The sequence below is a fragment of the Etheostoma cragini genome, chromosome 18 (genome assembly GCF_013103735.1).
Source record: "Etheostoma cragini isolate CJK2018 chromosome 18, CSU_Ecrag_1.0, whole genome shotgun sequence".
Lineage (NCBI taxonomy): Eukaryota > Metazoa > Chordata > Actinopteri > Perciformes > Percidae > Etheostoma > Etheostoma cragini.
In genome coordinates, this window is record NC_048424.1 from 9,226,758 (window position 1) to 9,248,241 (window position 21,484).

The following is a 21,484-nucleotide window of genomic DNA, read 5'->3' on the forward strand; positions in this document are numbered from 1 at the left end:
TCGAGCTATTATTTAAGTCCTATAATGTTCCTGAAAATGTTGCAACATGATCATGTTATTCTGTTCATGTGCAGAAGAACAACATTTTATTGGTATACCATAAAATAAATTACTTAAATCCTTAATTTACACATTTTTCTTACATTTAAGTCAGTAAACTAGCTCACTTAAAGTTTTGTGTTGGAAGGTCCAGGAAGGTCCGTTTTTGGTTGGATTAATTTTACACACTTAAAAACCTTTAGAGGTCTAAGCCTTTTTTTTTCCCATTCTTCAATCTTTGGTTTGCGTAAAACATGTTCAAGGTTGTTACCGACTTCGAGTGTCGTATGTGCATTTTCATTGGCCTAATGTCCCACTCAGTTTTCCTGTGCAATATTCCTTTTAGTGTATTACAGAACTCAGGAAGTGTAAGGGATCATTCACCTATTTGGATGATTCTGTGAGGAAACAGATGACATTGGAGTACTTTTTTTTTTTTTTCTTAGTTAGTCTCCTTGTGTAATTCTGTGTCATGCACATTCAAGTTATAGACGTCGTTTTTGTCAGGACAACCTGGATTATCAGGATGTGTGTGTTGCAGGGATATCACATGAATGTATAAATGGTTATATTATTATAAAGACAAAAGACTAAACAAAAATGGAATCCTACAGAAATGTATTCTAATCACTCAGAAAAATAATAACTAGTACTTTTGGCTTTTGAAAATTGTTATCCCAAGTCTTGGCATTCAGGGGAAACAAAAATACTATGTAAAAACCCAGAAAAGTCCATTCGCTTTTATCCCCAAAAGTTAGTTATGTCATCCCTAATGCAGTATCTGGCTGCTACTTGACATCAGTAGGCCAAATCCCACTCATTTTATCCTCCAGGGGTCCTTTTGGCTTCTTTGCGTTCTTTTTCCAATACACACACACATTGAATAAAGGCCCACCTCGCAAGGGTTTTCTATTGACTGACTAACCACCCTTTAAGCTTAAAAAAAAAAAAGAAAAAAAAGAAAAAAAATAGATGACTAAATAGCCGTTCAGTGTTGGATTTATCACTCGAGAATTCGACGTGCAAAGTCTCCGAAAAGCCACTGACATTCTAGGCTGGATTACTAAGCTTCTAGAATGGTTATGAAAGCAACCAATTTTAAGAGGACCCCCTTGAAACCAAAAAGTAATCTCTACACTGTACTAATCTGGAGATATTAAATATGACATAAAACAGTTTTTGCGTCGTTTCAGCATCCCTAAACAGAAAAAAACAAAGTATTCAATAAAACGTGCACACTTAAAATTCAACAACAAAGCTGGTTGTTTTTCGTCGTTGTGGTATGGGGTGCAATATGTGTAAGAAAATACAAAGATGGTGCAAACAATCAATGGTAATCTTTATAACTTTTAGATATCAATAATTCTCTGTGGGTGTGCCTCTACAAGCAACCCCTTTCACATGTGGTGGTTTGATCCATTCTTAATATAAAACTATTGAATAGTGCAACTTTAAACACTGGGCAGATATTTACCTATCAGCCAGACATGAGGAATTTCAGAGGAAACCTTAGTCATGACTTTTTATCAAAGTGTTTCTTACATGTTGATGGGTGCCGCTTGATTTTAACACAGAAAAAAAAAAAAGAAAAAAAAAAGAAGAGAATTAAAGATGTGAAGAAGCTTTAAATAGACTTCTATTTTTAGCCAGAATGCAACCAACTTATCAGTGCTGTTATCCACATCTTACTGCTTATTGACTACTTAGCAGGAACAGTATGGGCATAAGTCACTTAATACAATTATCTAGTCTAAAAAATGTGAATGTCTTTAGCAAAAACAGGAACATATTAAGTCATGGTGTCTTGTTCTCAGTAAATAAAAAAATAAAAAAATCAGGACATATTATATTGTGTTTCTATTTCAATAAAAGCAGTGAACAGATTAAAACAATACCTCCATTGGCCGGAAATGAGTAAGTAGTGACCACCTAAATCACTGTGCTGTTTGTTTCTAATTATCCTGAGACAGAAGCAGACATCATAAGACACCACTTACAAAGTCTGAATGCAACAAGATATACAGTACAGTACGTGGTTTGTGACGAAAGTGATTTCCCTTTGTGAGTTGAGTCACGACTCTTCCAATTACAGTTACAGTTGGTCAGACAATGGGGCATGTTATGCATTTTTGGATATCTGCCACCCTTAGTTGGAGCCATACATCCTAAAAATACTCATTTGAATAATAAAATCAGGTCTAAATACTCCAACACACAGTAAGTCCCGCACTCAAAATTAAAAGGTATTCAAATATATCAAAGTGTACTTGTGTCAAAAGTAAAATTTCTCATATTATGCAACAGAATGGCAATTGTCAATGTTATATTACACTTACAGGGCATGAAGTTGACTTTTTTGATGACCTGCCACAGTTTCACTTTTTACCAGCCACTTTTTTTTGCCATACACAGTGTATGTATGTATGTATGTATGTATGTATGTATGCATGCATGTATATAAGAAAAAGGGAGTACCATATTATAGTTATCATATATAAGCAGCATTTCATGGTTGTGTCTGGTTGAAGTGGAGCTGATTTCAACCATTTATATAATGCTAGGGAGTTTAATTTATAGTATTACACCATAAATTACAGCCTTTAAATACATCATAATCTTCGAAGCAACTACTAACTATAGTTTTCAGACAACCGTAGTGGAGTAAGAAAGATGTGTTTCCTGACGTGTGGTGGAGTAGATGTATAAAGTTGTATGAAGTGAAATGATGATCAGTTTTTTAAACAAAGTACAGTATATAAGTACATACTTTCCACCATTATTTTCAACTGGTTTTAATGTTATTTAAAAGCGGATTGTAATATGACTCGTGTTTGGTCATTACAGTAAATCTCAGGTCCCTCAGCTATAGAGATTAGAGTGGCTAAACCGTCCTGCATCAGTATAACCCAGAAAGCAACTGCAGTGAGGCTAGGATTCACAGTTTATCCTTCAAACGCTCCCACTCCCACCAGCAGTGTCGAAACACCGCTACACATCATCCACTGTGCTCCGCGGAGCAGTTAGTGCTGCATCAGGACCAGAGCTGATGAAAAATGGATGTGCATAAAAGAGCAACACAAGGCAGTGAGAGCGGTGAACAAGTTCATGAAAGAGGGGATACACATCCCTTTTCAGGTTGAAAACCCAACAATGTAGTTCAAAGACTCTTTAGCTGACAATAGAGAAACAACAGGATAGGTTGTTGGTGGGAATGTTTGTTTTCCTGACAAGTGGTCTAGAAAATAATATTTATTCTCAACATACATTAGCATTTGTAAAATTAAGTGTCTTATGGCCATCTACAATGCAAGTGCATTGTAGATGGCCATAAGACACTTAATTGTCTGCACTTGCATCTACAATGCAAGTGCATTGTAGATGGCACTTCTTCCCAAGTCTTGCTTTTGGCTACATGCAAATCAAGGTAAGCCATACTCCAGTCCAGATGTTGGTGGCCAGCATGTGAATCAGTTTGATAAACGAAAAAAAAAAAAAAAAAAAGGGATGTCACACAAAATGGATAAACCTGGTGCATTTCCACTCTTGTTTTCACAGAGTGCAGAGCAAAAAGCTAACAGGTGCACGGGAAGATAACCGTATGAGTCATGGAGCTAAAATTGAAGAGGGAGAAATAAAGTAGAGGCAAGATAGATGAGAGAATCCATAGAGGCTTTTGATGTAATGGAGGTAAGAGAGGTTATTTTAAGCACAGTGTCACAGTGGAGGTTAAGGCCTAGACTTAAACAGGAAAGACATCAATTATTAAATTTGGAACAAGCAAAATCACAAGACTCTTCATTCCTTATCAGTTCCATCTAACGGACATCGATAAAGGAGAAAATATCTGAAACTCCTAAAATCCGCCAAATATCCACTGTTTAATACACAGGCAATGGGACGGGTAGGAATCTCAAGCCTGGTCTCTACTCGTGTACGCAAGTTTTCGAGTCAGTGTGGACTTGCGGTGCGGCATTTAACGGGAGAAAAAGAAGTCATCAGTTGATCACTTATCGACAATGGCAGATCTGGCTCGTTTATTAGACCTCTATGAGCAGAGCAACAGTGCACATGTAGCCTACACACACGGGCCACGGTGGAGAGCTCTATTGGATTGAATAAGGGAAGATCAGCGGGGGGGGGGCACAACAATGTGCAGGAAAACAGGGTGCCATAAACATAGCGATGGAGCCAGATGAGCAGATGCCTAGAGAGCAGTGTCCAGAGACAGGATGTTACGACTCGTATTATGTTTGGCAATGATATTCAATACAGGAAACAGATTTTTATTTATTCTTCAGGTTTTCGTTTGTCTTTTAAAGTGTTGTTAATGGCTACAAGTGAACGATATCTTTCTGCCATTGCAGAGGGGCTGGCTTGTTTTTCCAGCCCCTCTGCTGTCAGGAGACAGGGTCGGCGTGGTGGTCCAGCACGGAGGGCGGAGGACACATGCTCTCCCTCACAGTTTACAGTTGCCTGGCTCTGAATGAGGTCCCATTACATGTGGGCCTAAGAGAGTGCAATAGAAGGCTGTATATTACTATAGCATACATCTGTCAAGGATGTATTAATTAAATAAATAAAAACTTCACCTGGAGTCTGATTTACTACGGCAACACTGTTGATCACATCAGTTATCTCTTTCCATTCCTACAGCCTTTAATACCAGTTTTTAGGCTGCCAAATATTACACACGTTAGTGCAAATGAACCTGAGATGTCAGGGTATCAATCTCCAACTCTGAAAAGTGCCGCGTCTTAGCCGGATTACGTCTGGACATGTCGTAGATTTTATGGGCGAGGCCTCATAACCGAGAATATATCGGGGCGTGATATTTAAATTATGATCATTTCCAGCCGCTGCATTCATCAACGTACGACCATACTGAATGGTGTGATGCGAACGTTTCATGAATCCCACGTTAAGCCCGTCGTAAAAGGATTTTCGGCGCTCATATCTGTGCTGTTTTCTACGTTAGGTTGATAAATGAGGGCCAGTGTGAAGGATAATAATCTAATTATGAAAAGAGACACCCTAATTTAGGATTTGTATCTGAGGGCTTTCCAGCCTTGTTTGTGTTTGCATGACGACACAAAAAAGAAATCCCAAACTGGTAAGGCAATATAGAAAGGCAGTTTCACAAAGACGCTGATGTGGCAGAGTCTTCCAATCGTAATGATTGATTGGGACGGAGTAATTGTAACGGTCCCTGTGTGGCCAAGCCCTGCCGGCCAATCCTCACACATTCAATAAGACATCACTAAAGGACAGTTCTTCTTAAGGAGGAGTCCCCTCCTCTCACCTTCACCACCAATACTGACAAGGAGCACCGATACTGGATGGTCATGTGTGCCTGTGCATCACAAAAGTGAATCTAACTTCTAAATTGAGTAAGTGGCCATTTTCCAATTTGTGTTAACACAATTACCCAGAAAGCCTCAGTATTATGTAATACATAAGAAACACGTCAATATCGGAAATGAATCTCTCTGGCATCTCTTTCTTTTTTAACAATATTAAACCAAGAGTCTGTACAGAAGGAAGGTCAAAGGAAATACCGGAAAATAAAACGTGTGTAGCAGCTTTTTTGTCCCGTAAATCATATCACAAGACAATAAACTTTGGATTTATGTTGCTGCCGTGACCCACAGCCTGAGACCCATTGCCCTTAGTCACATGAATTAGAATGTAATATGGTAATTTAAAGTCTCACTGCATACATACATACGTATAGTCTATACTGCTTTTCGTTGCCTTTTGCTTACAGTGGAGAACTGCAGAGTAATAACATTTCTACCTGTCTCCAACACTGGAGGACTTACTTTAGAAGATATCTTTAGGAGACATATGTTTCAGAGGCATATGTGAAGGATTTACTTATAATGAAGAATCACTTAAATAGAACAATTACTGAAAGAAAATCATTGTCTATGTAATTTTCCCATTACACAAGTTAGGAAAAATAAAAAAACTATCCTAGAGACATCAAAGTAGAACTTAAGAGTTTACACAGAATTTGCTCTGTTACATTTGAACAAACAGAGACAACCAGATTTTTTTAAGAACAATGTCAAAATATATTGTTATATTATGCATGAGTAATTAAATGCGTCTCTCTTATTACTAATATTTTGCGGAACAATGAAAAAAACGTACTGCAGTTTAAACAATTTAATTAATAACTAAGCTGGAAAGATTAAGTGAAACATTACAAAGACACTAGGGCTGCACGATTATGGCCAAAATGACAATAACGATTATTTTCATCACGATTATTCGTTGATTTTAACCAAAACCAATTTTATCATCACATAGGGTATTTATAACTGCGAGAGGGAGTGTGATGGATGCTACTCACAGACCGACGACTGACTCATTATGAACGGGTCCAGCACTGGTCGAATGGCGGATACACACGTTGTGTGTAAGAAATGTCTGTATTGTCACTGCGGTGCATTTTATGAACTATGATATTCTGGCCATGGGTCACACCTCTGGCCCAGGTCCAGCAGCTCCGTCTCACAGGCTGTGACTCTACCAACTGAAGTTAGTTACATTCAATAACTTCTTCTGTGTTCTTCGCCGTGGCGGCCCGAGTTACCCGTGGAAACACTGGTACAAATACAGGTTTGCCCCTCATATTTAACCATATACAGCTGTGTTAATAAATAATTAAAACTGTAGACAAATGTCAGAAGTGTGAACCGGCGGACGCTGTGTGGCCGAGCGCGGAGAGTAAGACGAGAGAGTAGAGTAGAGATCCAACACAGGCACGGCTTTACAGACGAAATGGGTCATGTAACGCAAAATTAACCCATATCCATATAAACAGCATTGCAGCGGATGTGAGGACATTAGCACAGGTGCGTGCTAGAAGAGCTAACAGCTAACAGACGCTACTAGCACCGACTAGCACTGGTCACTGCTGTTGTCTGAAAAACAGGCGGGACAAAATGTTGCGTTTACTGGTAAACCTTGAGATCGACGTATAACCGACTGCTATCTGTTGAGTTTTCCTCCCATTACTCGGTCCTCTGTGACTTTCTACATCTAGAAATTAAGCTGCACAGGTTGCAGGGAACAACTGACTGGCACATGATCAGACAGTGGTTTACGCAGTGGTAGATAGGCTGTCAAATGAAGCAAAAAAAATAAAAAATAAAATTGAAAAATGATCGTGGGAAGTCAAAATCGTGATTAAAATTAGATTAATTGTGCAGCCCTAACAGACACTGTAAAAAGACAGAAGAAATGTCTTTTGTAACATTATGTAACATTTTGAACTTGACGCCATTGTGGGATTTGATAACGTCCAGGGTATTCATTATTGAATCAAACTATTGGAGTGAAGTCTAATATGTAGGGGCGGAGAGGGGAGAGGAACAAAAGAGCTCTGGTTTTTCACATCCTCAAAACACACGTCTGTTTTTTACAGCCAATGAATCTGGGAGATGAAAGATAGAAAGCTGGCTGAGGGGCAGATTAATTAGCAGAAACCTACTTCCTGTTTGTCCTCGACAAGGAGGAAAAAAAAAAAAATCATAAATCTGATTTCTTCAAAATAAACATGAAAGTTCAATATTCTAGTTATCTACTACAGTTTACAGAGTGGTGGTATGGCGTCTGCCATCGACCATTTAACAGTTAAAAGGTGCTCTAAGCAATGTTGGGTAACATTACTACTTTGATCTGACATCATTTGTGAGTTTAGATCTGGTTCCATATAAACTGTTTTTTAATGGGCATTTTAATTTTCCATACAAGACAGCTCAGGGCAAGTCAATAAGCAACCTTTGTTTTTCTTTATGTACAATATTTAGTCTTATTAGTCATAATTACACAAAAGGCCTTACCATTTCTTGCTTGGTATAGAGTATGTAGGTGTATGTCATTGAAAATGAAGTTTTGAAATGAGAAACAACTGATTTAAAGTAAACAAAGCAGTAGGCTAAGACTGCAGTGGTTATTTTTTTCCTGATTTGCAATCATAATTTGGGAATGGGAGTTACTTTCTATAACTCCACTTTCAACACACATTGCCTTTAATTTTGTTTTTGTTTTTACCTGGGCCCATTTTCACTTAACCTCTGTCATCAGTGTCTCTTTTACAACAGGCAGGAGGGACAACAATCGGCTTATTCATCTGCTTTTATATCCACCCTTTTTTCCTCTTTCAGGGATCCACACCCAAATAACTGCTACAACCTCTCTCCCGTTGGTTCCTTCCTCTTGTTTTGGGACAGTGCACACAGGGGCCCCGGCCTGTCCTTGTCCTGTCCCTCTCCCTCTCTCCCGTTGATAAACACGATAATCAGAGCCACAGCAGTGTCTGATCAGCTGCAGTTCATTACACAGGAACGCATCACACTTAATCAGCACACATTATGTTACATAACTTCATGTTGGATCATTGGAGTCACCTGCCGCTGCAGTTGTGACTGCAGGAGACCCGACATGTGATGCAGGTCTTATGTATGTTATTGTTTATTTGTGAGTCATTGTGGTTTGGAGTGAAAACACTGGCATTTACTGTAGTTTCATAAAAGTTACAGCGTTTTCACAGGAAGCTCCTGTCTAGCTGGGATGCAAGAAACGATTAAGAAATTAAAGAAGAACAGGCAGAGACAGACGGAGACACGTGTACTGTGATCCTGTCTGTTAATTATACACATTCTACATGTTGGTCATTCAAAATAAAAGCCACTGTATCGGTACTTACATTACTGTGAGATTTTTAAAGTGGCTTTAAGAGCAACTTAAAACCTGCGGAAAATCTAGATATTGCCATCTTCCCTTTTAATTTATCTCTTTGCTACAGTGTGATGTACACGTGAAAGATTTCTACAACACCTTCAAAATCTACAACCTGTGATGAACCCGGTATGTCACGTCTGAAAGTGGTTTCTGAGAGAGAAAATTTGTGACATTGTCTGTTTGGGAAATAGAAGGACAGTATAGACAGACAAAAAGAGGCCATGGCAGCATGTATGTTGTGAGTGTGTTTACACACTGATCATTGTAACAATCTAATGAAAAACTGATTATTGAAACCCATTCAAAAATCTTAACCAGATTACAATTGACATGAAATAAATTATTGCTTATGATTTGTATCTATGCAGTAGTACATAATAGCTAGGAGGTGGGGAAATGCAACATTTTGGGAATGAAAGCAAAATGTCTAAGAAAATCTAGATAAGTTAAAATAACAGCTTTTGTAGCATTAATACAATGTTTTCTGTACTGTAGGTTGCAACAATACAGCCTCCAGGAAAGTAACTCTGTAATCTATGTAAAGGCCTGCTTGTATTATGACCTTAATGGGATTATTTAGACAACACTTGTTAGGTTGACAGAGACAGGAAGGCAGGTCAGTGGTGGAGGGAGAGATATTGCTAAAATTCCTCTGGAGTGAGGAGGATATTTATTGTGTATCAAGCAGGAAGGCCAAGCACACATTGTCATCAACCTCCTCCTCCCCCCAATCAAAACACATTATCTATATCATCTATCCACCTTTTGACTATCCATTTCACACTACTTTGATGTATATGTTTATCATTTATTCTGATGACGGTCTTACATTTCTGATAAATGTATCAGAAAACATGGCTCAGTTAAATCTGCAGTTTTCCAGCTACTATAGTTCAGGTATGAAATACATGCAACAACCAAGGGGGTCTTCCTCTGCACCTAACATTTGAAATACTTCAGTTAAAGTACAGATTAAAAGTATTATCAGTCAAAATATACTTACTGTACTCATGCTGAAAAATGCCCCCTTTGAGTGATATAATATATTGTCATTATTAGATTGTTTATTGGGATACGCTACTGTGTGAGTAACATATTACTGATGTACAGATTAGGCCTGCACGATTCAGGGAAAAATCTGACTCACAATATTTTTTTTAGCTTAGAATTGATTTCACAATTCTCTGCCACCATGACATGAAAACAAATTACTAGTACCAAACATAGATGGCACCCATAGCACATTCCGTGCATTGAGTTATCTCAAGACACTTTACAGATAGAGCAGGTCTAGACCAACCTCCAGAATCCACAAGAACCCAACAGTTCCAGTAGTTTCCTACAGAGCAAGCAACAGTGCAACAGTGGCGAGGAAAAACTTCCTTTTAGGCAGAAACCTCGGTCCGACCCAGGGTCTTGGTAGGCGGTGTCTGACGACCGGTTGGGATTAGAATGAAGAGTTTGTTAGTAGTAGTTCTTTGTAGCATAGCAGGGCACTGTGGGTGTTACAAGGCACAGCAGGACGTAGCTGGGCACCGCTGGGTAGCCTGCTAAAACCTAAATGACACAATATATTTTGATTCAGTGTCTCGTCTGTGAATTCTTCTGCACAGTTTTACTCCCAGCCGCTTGGAGATTTACTTTTTATGTTATAACGTTACCATTTACAGTACACACACACACACACACACACACACACAAGCTATGATTTTATATAACACACACACACACACACACACACACACACACTCCCAGGGATTTCACCATGATTACCTGTTTTAATTGATTTGTAAATAAAGTAAATGAAACTGGTTTTAAATCTGGCAGCAATCAAGAACAGCACCTGCTACACAAAGACACATTTTGTGAAAGCGTGGCTCTAAGCACACAAACTGCATCTCGCCCCATCACAGCCAGAATCAAAGAACAATAGACACTCTCAAGTAGGACTAGCAGCTTTATAACACTTCCTATCATATGTTCCAGTGTCAGGGGTAAGGTATGAGCGCAAACACTGCCACCGTGATGATGCCTGCGATAACAGCTCAAAGCTTAACAAAACATCCAACCGCCACACACGTCAAGTAATTTCACAAGAAAACGACTACGTGCAGGCCGGCATGTACAAACAAGTCACATTCTTGAGAAAAAACGTGGATAAACAAATGTAACTTTGATTCAAATCTTGACCCAATGTTAAGCCCTTTGTGTTTGCAGTCTGATTAAATGTCTCCCGTAGTGTCATTTGACCTTTCAAAAAGAGACAAGCCACAAACGCTGACCTGTTGACCTCCAGCCTTTAAAGAAGTCAATAAATCCAATAGGTCATATGAAGTGTGAATAGAGCAGGTGGCGAAACATTCATAGCCATTAGCAGGCGCTTCCCAAATATTCATTCACACAATGCTGAGCAAATTTACACCAAGGTAACAGTGTGAGGTCAGCAAGATCCCTCAGATGATGGCAGATGGACCCAAACATCCTGCACAGCCAAGGAAATAAAAAAGGGCATTTTAACTCTTACAATAGTTTAGTTGAAATGTTATTTAAATTTACAAATCCATAAGTTTATAATCTAATATTCTTCATCCATAAATGGTCAGTGCTCAGTGCCCTGTCCAGTTATTGGGACTGGTAAACAAGCTCCGGTCAGCGGACTGAAACATGGTGTCAAGGAAAAGGTGTTCCTTTCAAATATGCTGCCAACGTGTTTTAGTTTATTCATTTAATCTATTATTCATTAGTGGGTCAACAGGTCAATGTCTGAGGTTTTACGTTTGTATGAGTTTATTGGGACCTTTACCTCACATTGATGATATAACACACATAATACCAAATTTCTGTTTATTTTCACATATTCTAACCTTTTTTTCTCTTTCTATTTTGATCCTATTTTTTAGGTTTACTTTTCAAATTAAAAAAAAAAGTCCTAGCCCTGCACATCTTCAATGACTTTGACTTGTGTTTTTTAATCTGTCCAAATGTTGTGATTTTTTACCTTGTTTTATACTTTAGATAAATGCAAATAAATGTCGATTTAAAATGACTTTTTTTTTATGAATTATAGAATTGCTTTATGTGATTTTGTGAGCAAAATAATGTTTATGTTTGTAAAAATGTGGTTGGGGGCCTGTGTGGATGTACATTTCGACGGGGCTGAGCTGCTTCCGTTTTATTACTGCGGGACTGCAGACAGCTCGACCCATTACTCAGCAGAAACAGCGTCAGGCGCACATGGACACTGTGCGCTGCAGCACGTCGCTGATGCGCAAGTGGGCCAATGTAGAGGGAGGGGGTGACGACAGGTTTGTTTGCAAACGCACAGGTAAATAGGCCTGCACAAATACCTAAAGTAGCGTTACAGCAGTCCCCGATTTGCACAATAAACGCCACAAAATGAACATGCATTGCTCTCTCGGGTTTGCCCACCGCAGGGAGCTCTGGTTAACAGCGACCCAAAAGCCTCAGTCTCTGCTTACCTTACTGTCAAGGACGCCGCTTCCCTCCTGGAGCGCGTGCACCTCCGCACCCAGCTCCCCGGCGGAGGCTGAAGTTGAAGCGGAGGCATCCTCCTGGCTCTTCCCGTCCCGCTGCGCTGAGGTCTCTGCTCCCATGGCGAACGATCACAAAAAGGTGAACTTCGGTTTCTAAAAAAACAACCCTCCAAGATGGCACGACTGTGTCACTGCAAGAGAGTATCCAAAGCGTCCAAATTACGAGCTCTACATGCGGCTCCGCCCCGGGATCGCCTGGAGTGATGTGGAGACCGAGGACCAGCTAACTTTGACACCCCACCTCCTCCACCTACTTCAGTATCACATGGGGCACGTCTTGCAGCATCAGAGACGGTGCTGATGGAGGAGAGAGTGAGAAAAGAAGAGGGCGGTTGCATGAAATCAAATTTGTATAGCCTGAAGCACAGTTTATCCATCTTTAGCAGAAATAAGATCTATCATTGGGGGCTGGTAAATTAAACTGGAGCAGCTTAAATCACTGATACATAGTATGAAAGCCTGCACGTTTATGGAGTGATCCAATGCAAACATCAAAACAAAACCTACAAAAGCCAGGGGAGATAAAAGGGACTAATTGCATTGTTTGATTATGAGAGAATTACAAGCATTGTTGTTTGCTCATTTGGTAGCAGGCAGCAGATTAAAGTCACAGTGCACATTTAAGTAAACTTGTGTGTTTACACTTGCATTTGATGTGGCACTGTTGGACTTTATAGTCCCCACATTTGTCTGATGTGTGTATGCATTCTTAGTAGAATAAAGGTTTTATGGGCAAACCACACAATAAGCTATAAAGCGTAATGCCTTGCAATGCATTGTTAGATTGACCAAGGAACGAGTGGAGTCATCAGACCATCTGCATTGTTGATTTTACAACGTTAGCACACAGGTAAAATGATCATCAAATATAAAACGTTTTTTGTTTAGGGTATAAGAAAATACATCAAGATTAACTTAGATACAAAACAAGACTAGGACAATGTCAAATGACTTAAATTGTAATTTAACACAAATTAAAAATTGCAAAACAACTTTTATATTAATTATTCATCACTTCTTCCACCCTCTTTCTCTACCCCCGTCTTTCTCCTGGGGTTATTAACAAGGTCAAGAAACATCTCCTTTGACAGGCAAATAAACTTGGGTCAAGTTTAGCACGTTTGGCATTTTGGTGTTAATGTATTGAGACAGGTTTGTATCACAAAGAGATATGAAGCAGAATATTCTTGCAGTTCATGTAAAAACACAAACAAAGACAACATTAATGGGACTTCTCAATTTATTCCAGTTGGATTTTTCTCAATCAATCTACATTGATGCTATCTTTTATTCCAAGTTGCTCTAATTGGCCTACATAGAAGCTCAAAAATTACTTTAAATCTCAAATTCCATATCTCTCTCTCTCTCTCTCTCACACATACACACACATAGTGTGTACTGGATGATATTTTGACTCAGTGATGTATTGCCATGGTTCACAGTGACTATCAATTTCGCCACTTGTGCACTATGCAGTCAGTCATGTGAGCCAATGTTTGTGAAGAAATGTTGATATGTGCAGCTACAAAAATGACGACTTGAGACTTAACTCTTTATACTTAAGATTTGCCCGCCTGAAGACTTGGTGCCATGTCATGACCTGGTAAAATGACAACTGACTGGAGAGTTGACAACGGCTACATTAGACTTCCCTCAATACTTCCCTTAACTTGTCTTGAAAACAAAAATATTCTTTAAAAAACTATGAACAAATAAAAATCAATAAGACATTGACACCGATTTTAAACGTCAACGTGTGTCGCGGTCTATTTTTTCCAATCACTGGTCGCAGTGCAGGTGTTTGGGAGTGCTAACGTTTTGTTACTGCATGTGTGAAAATATAGTTCTCTCTGGAGCTCTTTGTGGCCGTAGTACCTCCAGAGAGAACTGCACGACATATAATAAGTTGTAATGTCGTTTGGGTCTGAAGACTATACGTTTTGGGGATGTGGAGTTAGAAAGAAGTGAACGTACCAGACGTCTGTAGACTGTAGCACGCTTCGTTTCTCTGCTTGACGCTAGCGGTTTGAGGCTAGTCGTAAGGCACATCCGGGTACTTCGCTTAACGTAAAGACCGCGCCCCCTTTTGAGGGCTAGAAAACAGACGATCTAAAATGACTCAATGCAATTTGACCCGTGTTTGGATCATTATTTTGACAAATGTGCATGGATTTATTACAAATGTTTGTTTTATACAAATTTTGTGGCCTTGCCTGAACTTGAGCGTTCACGATAGATTGTTTTATTAATACTAATTCTATACTGTTTATTGATCACCAGTTGGGAGATTTCAATTTACACTGTTTTGTTAATCCCTACACATAGGCCTGAAATACACACACACAAAAATACACCAAAAACACTGCAAACTATTTTTAGCATGATCAAATAATCTCAATTAACATGGCAGGATGACAGTTTAAATCTTAAGTATGTAGGCAGTTGTCCTAATTACACACAAATAGTACTACAATATTATTTGGAAAAAAATGTAAAGCATAGTTGACAGCACGATACTGTATTCCTCTGTATTAACCCAAACTGTTAAAATGAGGCAGCAGAGTAGAGCACTGTGGTTAAACTGCTCTGCTCCCAGAGGTGTTTAAAATGTGAATCTGATGCATAATGTTGCTTACCACTGAATCTCCAAATCCTCATCAATACAATCTCCTATAACCTTTGTGGTGCAAAATTATCTCAGACTTGTTCATTGGCGCACTACGTGCTGCTCTTGTTGCAAAATTACATGATTGTTTCAGACACGTGTATTGCAAGACACAAAAGCAAGACAGATAACCTCATTAGAGTTGCACAGTGTGTAGATAGATGTGTTAGTCAATGACCTTCAGCATGGCAGGCCCATCAGCAGAAATGTGGAGGGGGAAGAAGGATCTTGTTAAAGTTAAAGCCGTACCGGATATGTCATGGTTGCTACTCAATAAAACAGTAATGCAAGGGCACATTAAAGGCACAAAGCACTCACTCTCTCTCTGCCACACACACATACACGAAGAAGGGTAGAGTATCTTTCACAAACAAATACTCTCTTTTTCACACTTGCTGTATTGTCCTCATGCGGGAAATGGAAATCCACTCCAGGACTTTGTCTAAATACAACCAACCTATTGTATTCAGCTGACCACAGACATACAAACCAGAATATATTTGGTAGCAAATATTAAAAGATAATCAGTCTGCTTAAATGGGATGAGGAATATTTGAGAAGGAACAGCCATCCTAATAATAGATAGATATGACAATTGGCTGCATTAGCTGATGGTAAAACTGCAAGAATCTAAGTTTTTGCCACAAGAGATATCACTTCATCAGCTACACCCTGCAAGTCCCCAAATGGATAATACGTATCTATGGAAAACATTCCCACAGGACTTCCAGTTGATACACGGACAGCATTTTTTTTTTTCTTCAAAGGCTACAATGAAATAGTGGGAAGTGTCATGTTTTTTAGAGACAGGGTGAGTTAAAGATTAATGTCCTGATGGTTGATGTCTGGCGTGGACACAGAGCAAGAGCTCGCCCAGACACTGCAGGGGGAACACATTCATACTTTACTAGAAGAAGCAAATTAAAGAGTTTGCTCCAAAACAGGATGAGTAAAAGATGTGAGCTACTGTATGTTTGTATAATGATTGTTGGACTAAATGTTGCATATGATATAAAACAGACTTTTACTCAGAAAACTGCAATGTAAAGACAAAAGCTGGTTTTCTGAAACGCTGAGTAATACACTTTTTCTTCTCCAAAATTAATAAACAACTTAGAACTAGACTATAACATGTAAAGTAGCTTCAAAATTATGCAATACATAAGTCATACTGAACAAACTGTTAACCAGGGAGGAATGTGGGTATTCTTAAATAAATGCAATGCTCAATAAATGCAAAGCGATCTTAGCATTTATCCATCATCTCTACACTCATGGCCAGTTTGGAGGACCCTGTTGCCTCCAAGTTCTTATCAAGTACAGCGTCCAAAGCACACTGATGGTTGTTTCGTTATATTTTGCAAAAAGACCCAGAATAACCAATACTCCTATACTGGAATACGAGACGACTTTGTTATTTTACTTCAGGGGTGCACATTTATAAACACATTTGCAAGTAAATTTAAGATTAACATATTAGCAGATCCAGGAGCAGCTGCCTGCTTTGCCCAGTTGATAATCCAGCCTGGGATCATTTGAGCCATTGTTTGAGTTACACTCACACAGGCATCAAAGAGACCTGTCCTTGGTACTGAAATTAGCCAGTCTATTAAATATGAGTGCTTAAACTGCTTAAAGAGCTCCAACAACTGGAGGCTTCATCAGATCAAGACAGAAGCTCAACATAAATAACTCCAACCTGACAAAGTAGGGATTTTCCAGTACATTACAAAGCGATGACGAAGCCCCTCCTCATCAACACCAGGTCTTCAACCCTTCATCAGCTCAAAACAAGGGGCTTCAGTCTCACACACACACTAAATATGCCGTTGGAGCACTAGTGTATAAATGAGCGCATTCCTGCAGTCTCGGCTGTAGTTAAATGCCAGAGAATAACAGACTTAGCAGGTGTGGAATGCCAGCTATGACAGGCACACATATGTATGTTTGCTCCATGTTCCAAACCGAAACACCTAATAATGACAGATGCTGCACCCTAGGGTGCTGCTGGGGGCACCAACTGTTGGTTTTCAGGCACGCTTCCAACACCACTGGAGGAGTAAAGCGTCACCCGGTAGAAAAAAAAACAGAAGAAAATGATAAAAGCATTCAAGTTTTAATATGCAAGTGGAGTGAGAAAGAGGAAGCTTTCTTTTGATGTGAGAAAAATAAGTTTGTATTGCAGCATCATGGATAACAGGAAGAGAGCGCATGTGTCCAAACAACAGATGGATTGAGTCACATCAACTGCTGGGTGTGAAAACAAACACACGGTTTTGGAGTAAATAAAAGGTTTATTTGAAAGGCACTCACGTTAGAGAACCAAGTGTTTAACATACAGTTACCAATATTTTTTTTTGAGAAATGTGTTTGCTGTGTAAATGCAAACCCTGACCAGAGCATGGAAGTTCTACAGAGAAATTCAGACCACCATCAATATTATAAAGTAATTGTAAACTTTTCTGAAACCCTCAGAGAAACTAGAAGAGGCGCTATTTCACGCAGCAAATACCATATATGTAATGAGCTGTTAAAGGCTATTGTTTAATTAATTAAAGTTATATTCAAGATTGAAATAAACAACATATTTAACAACTTCTGAAGTGCAACGTACCAAAAATCATACTAATATTTTGTTCAAATGCATTAGGATGCATCAACACTGCTAAAACAACTTCAGTTTTGAGCTTTCTCAACACATAATAGGCAATACTTGAACAATATCTCAAAAGGGTCTTTAAACTGATGATTCTAACTTGTGAAACCTTTCACGCCAGCAGCTTGGACATTCAGCAGCATCCAGCAGGTTAGGACATTTAGAGCTTACATGAACACCATAATGGCTTTTTGTGCGTACAACAGCAGTTTAGATAATAAATACACAAGCTCTGCCCATTTCAGTTTAAAAGCTTAAGACATGTATAAAAAAAAAAAGGGAAATTTTGATATTTGCGTGACTTTTCATGTAAAAAAAAGGAAATTAGAAGTTGAGGTAAACACAACATAAAATTCAAGATGGTTTTAAAACTAACACTGCATATATGTTATAGACGATATGGCTGTAGAAGGTCATCTTTGGCATATCACACAGATGTGCAAATACAGCATTGAGCTAATTCTCCAGTAATCCATTTCGCCCCCCCAGAGCATGTTAATGTGATGTGGAGAGCGTCTGGGTTGCTGGGAAGTAAGAAAGCATTTCCTGTCAAAGATGCAGGGGATGGATGTGTCCGATGGTGCACACGAGAGGTTGAGGATCCTGTGAACAGAACAGGAAGCCTGGGGGAAAAAAACAGAAACAGGACGATGATTTTAACTGTGTGTGTAAGTGAGAGTAGAGTGTAGCCTCACAGACTGGAGCCTTGGCATTGAGTGATTGAGGTAGTAAACTAAAAACTCCTGGGAGGAAATCAAGTCTAGCTATAGAGACAATAGCTGCTTTTAAAATATTTATAATGACAAAATGGATGCTCCCACAGATGGCTGGAATATTTTATGTTGAAGTGTATGAGAGGTACCTGTGAGAATATAATTTATTGACAGATGCTCAGAAGAGCCCAGTGATCTGCTCTGTGACCGGGTCCAGGTCAATGTCATAGAAACAGGGTCGGGTTGGCAGGCCAGGCATGGTGCTCATCTGAGGCAAACAACAAAAGCACAGGGTAAGGAACATGATTTTAAAAGTTGAATAAAGATTAAAGAACTCTCACACCGTGTAATTGAATATTTACAAACAAAAAAATGCAGCTGCGCTGCACAAGAAATGTGCTAAAAAATATAAACCGATACATCAGAAATAAATCATCGCACAACTGACCATAGTCGGTAAAGACCTTATATATTTAAAGACAATCAAGCACTCCTGAAAGGTGTCCCTACGTACGATTAAACCACAAATTAACTGAAACCGGGCATTTCAGCATTGCTAAATTAATTTAATATAAGCAGCTGGTTCAAATTTTTTGTGCGTCTTTAAACAAGCGTCTCATAAAAATGTCAGTGACATCAGAACCAAATAAGAAGATGACAATGTAGATAATTACTTAAACCTCATATTAAAGCCTTTGCCACAACACAGATGTTCTACAATCCACTCAGACTTGGTATCAAACTTTGCGTAAATGAGAAAGAATAAGATCAACCCCTACAGATTTAATGACTACAATCAAGACTCATTTAACTCTGGGCAGACAGCTGATCAATGTGTGGACAACCTTCACTTTGGCAGGGATGAATTTAGCCAAAGACAACGGAGGCTTTGTTCTCTCTGTCGTCAAAGTACAGATAACAAAAGGCTACCTCACAGATATGAGACAAAAGTTACGAGGCTATATACTGGACATAGTCATAGTGGCAACACTGACTACCTCCTCTGATGGATCAATGGTCGTTACTGCAAGAAGAACGTGGTATGGAGAATGGATTTGTCCAATAACTAGATAAAAGAAGCTGCATTTCATATGTATATCTGATAGTGAAAGACCCAAAAAGATAAATTATTGAAATTTTAGCTTTGATGATCATGTAAAACCGAAAATTATTTTGATGTCCCATGGTGTGCGATGTATGTTTTCAGTTAAAAATAAAATGTTAATCATTTAAAAAAAACATAAAAAAGGGACCATAACATTTATTTACAACAAATTTAAAAGCCTGGGTACTAGAGACTGCCACCTCTACACTGTGTGTGTGTGTGTGTTTATGTTTGTGTAAGAAAATGAATTTAACAACCCTTTTACTATGACCAGCTGAATTGTATTAGAGATGTATTGAGACAGATTCAATAAGAACATAAAAAAACAACTGACAGTGGAAATTCTTCCCTATGAAATTTACGACGTGAACTGGAGGACCATGTGAATGGAGACTCAAGCCCAGTCAACGGGACCAGATGCCCAGAGCATATGCTATGGGTAATGTGTAATTGAAGGCTTTTTCATTTGGTGTACGTACCAATACTAATCTGAATCTAACATTTCAAGTCAATAAATGCGCAACTCCAGTGTTTGTTGCATGGCAGATAAAAAGAAGAACTTATTTAGCACAGTACAATTCCCATCAAAGCTGAAAAGTACATTTTCTCTCTCATTAGACAGGGAGCAACATTCTTTGCGTGCCTCCTTCCTTCTGATCCAGGGCCAGTGTTATGGGCCCATTAGTGAAAATTAGACAGGGGGAAGTGACCAGCCAATTTCCTGTCTGAGGAAACGTGGCTCTGCATGTAAACGGAGAGACTAAATGAGCAGTACATGCTTACATAATCCGACAGGGAGGGCGGTAACTGCTTACTCTCATTGTGGGCTGGTCTGAACAGTGACTGCTGTTACATGACCCTGCTCTGACCACAACCATCAACATGACTCAGACTATGAGCAGGAATTCACTATCAATGCATCACATTTTATTTTAATGGATAAGACCATTAATGGAAAAGGGATTGCTTAATTCCTCCTTTTAGTGTGACATCACAATGTCCAAACACTATTGCATATGTCACTAATGAAATTGCTTAGAAGGAAAAGCTATTTCAGGGGCCCCTGTTGGCGGAATTGAAAGTCACTTTAATTTTTCCCATAGATGATGTTAGGTGACTCACAGATGCATAATATACCGCTCTACCTTTTGGATCATCAGTCCAAAAGGCTTAACTGCGTAAGAAAATATCTGGTTCTTTGATGGAAAGTCAAAAGGTACAATAATGTGTATATAAAGAGTAAGGGGAGAAGTAAGCTTCAACTCCGAGGGTGCATTTTGGCAGGCAACATCCAATTGGAACTATATAAGGACTATAACTCTCAGTTCACAGGAAGATAGGACCCAAAACAATTAAGTAAAACCGCTTTAAATTACATTCTTTTTGGTGTAACGCAACAAGCAGGACATTTAAATATGAAAAGATGTTAAAATGTGAAGACTAACTGTCAAGGTTTTGGATAGCAACAAAGGATGCGTTGTTCAGCCAGTCCTCCTTGCCAGCCTGAGAACAAGTTGGCACTTGCAAAAACACACAACACTCTGTGGCTAAAGTTGGAATCTCCACTCAGCCAAATAAGACCCTCTATTATTCCCAAACACAATGCATCTTTGTCAGGGGAAACCCTAGAGGAGACAATGTAGCTGGATTTATACCCCCCACTGATTCTGTAGAAGATCCTCGGTCAACAATAGCACAGTTGCTACAGACAAGGACGGAGGAGATTATAGAATTGTGCCATTTAAGATTAAATAGCCATTAGAGGGAGGAAAATGTTAAAATTACACTTTGAGAGTACTTTTTTTTTTAAAAGCTCAATGGATGTTTAGAGTTAAAAAATTACAATTCCGGTCAAATCGTTTCTTTATTGGAATCGTTTTTTTTTGTGCAAGTTTTGGTTTCCGCATCTCTGCGTCACCTTCACTGGAACTGAAGTAAATCTACAGTTGAAGTACAGGTCAGTTTCAAAAGTCAAAACTTGGCTGGATTTACTGAGCTTGT

General features: G+C 39.0%; 2 protein-coding genes across 3 annotated transcripts in view; both read right to left on the reverse strand.

The window, feature by feature from the left end:
- The window catches only part of akap12b (A kinase (PRKA) anchor protein 12b), a 39,162-nt gene extending 26,581 nt beyond the window's left edge, over positions 1-12,581 (reverse strand). Inside the window, exon 1 of the mRNA XM_034899751.1 lies at positions 12,270-12,581. Within this exon, the coding sequence (XP_034755642.1) occupies positions 12,270-12,404 (135 nt within the window). The 5' untranslated portion in view covers positions 12,405-12,581. The remainder of the gene's footprint in view (positions 1-12,269) is intronic.
- Positions 12,582-18,146: 5,565 nt separating this feature from the next.
- mthfd1l (methylenetetrahydrofolate dehydrogenase (NADP+ dependent) 1 like) overlaps positions 18,147-21,484 on the reverse strand; it is a 31,931-nt gene continuing 28,593 nt past the window's right edge. For both annotated transcript variants that reach the window (XM_034900103.1, XM_034900104.1), the window contains exons 27-28: positions 18,528-18,646; positions 18,147-18,288 (exon numbers count right to left, since the gene is read on the reverse strand). In XM_034900103.1, the coding sequence (XP_034755994.1) occupies positions 18,557-18,646 (90 nt within the window). In that variant the 3' untranslated portion in view covers positions 18,147-18,288; positions 18,528-18,556. The remainder of the gene's footprint in view (positions 18,289-18,527; positions 18,647-21,484) is intronic.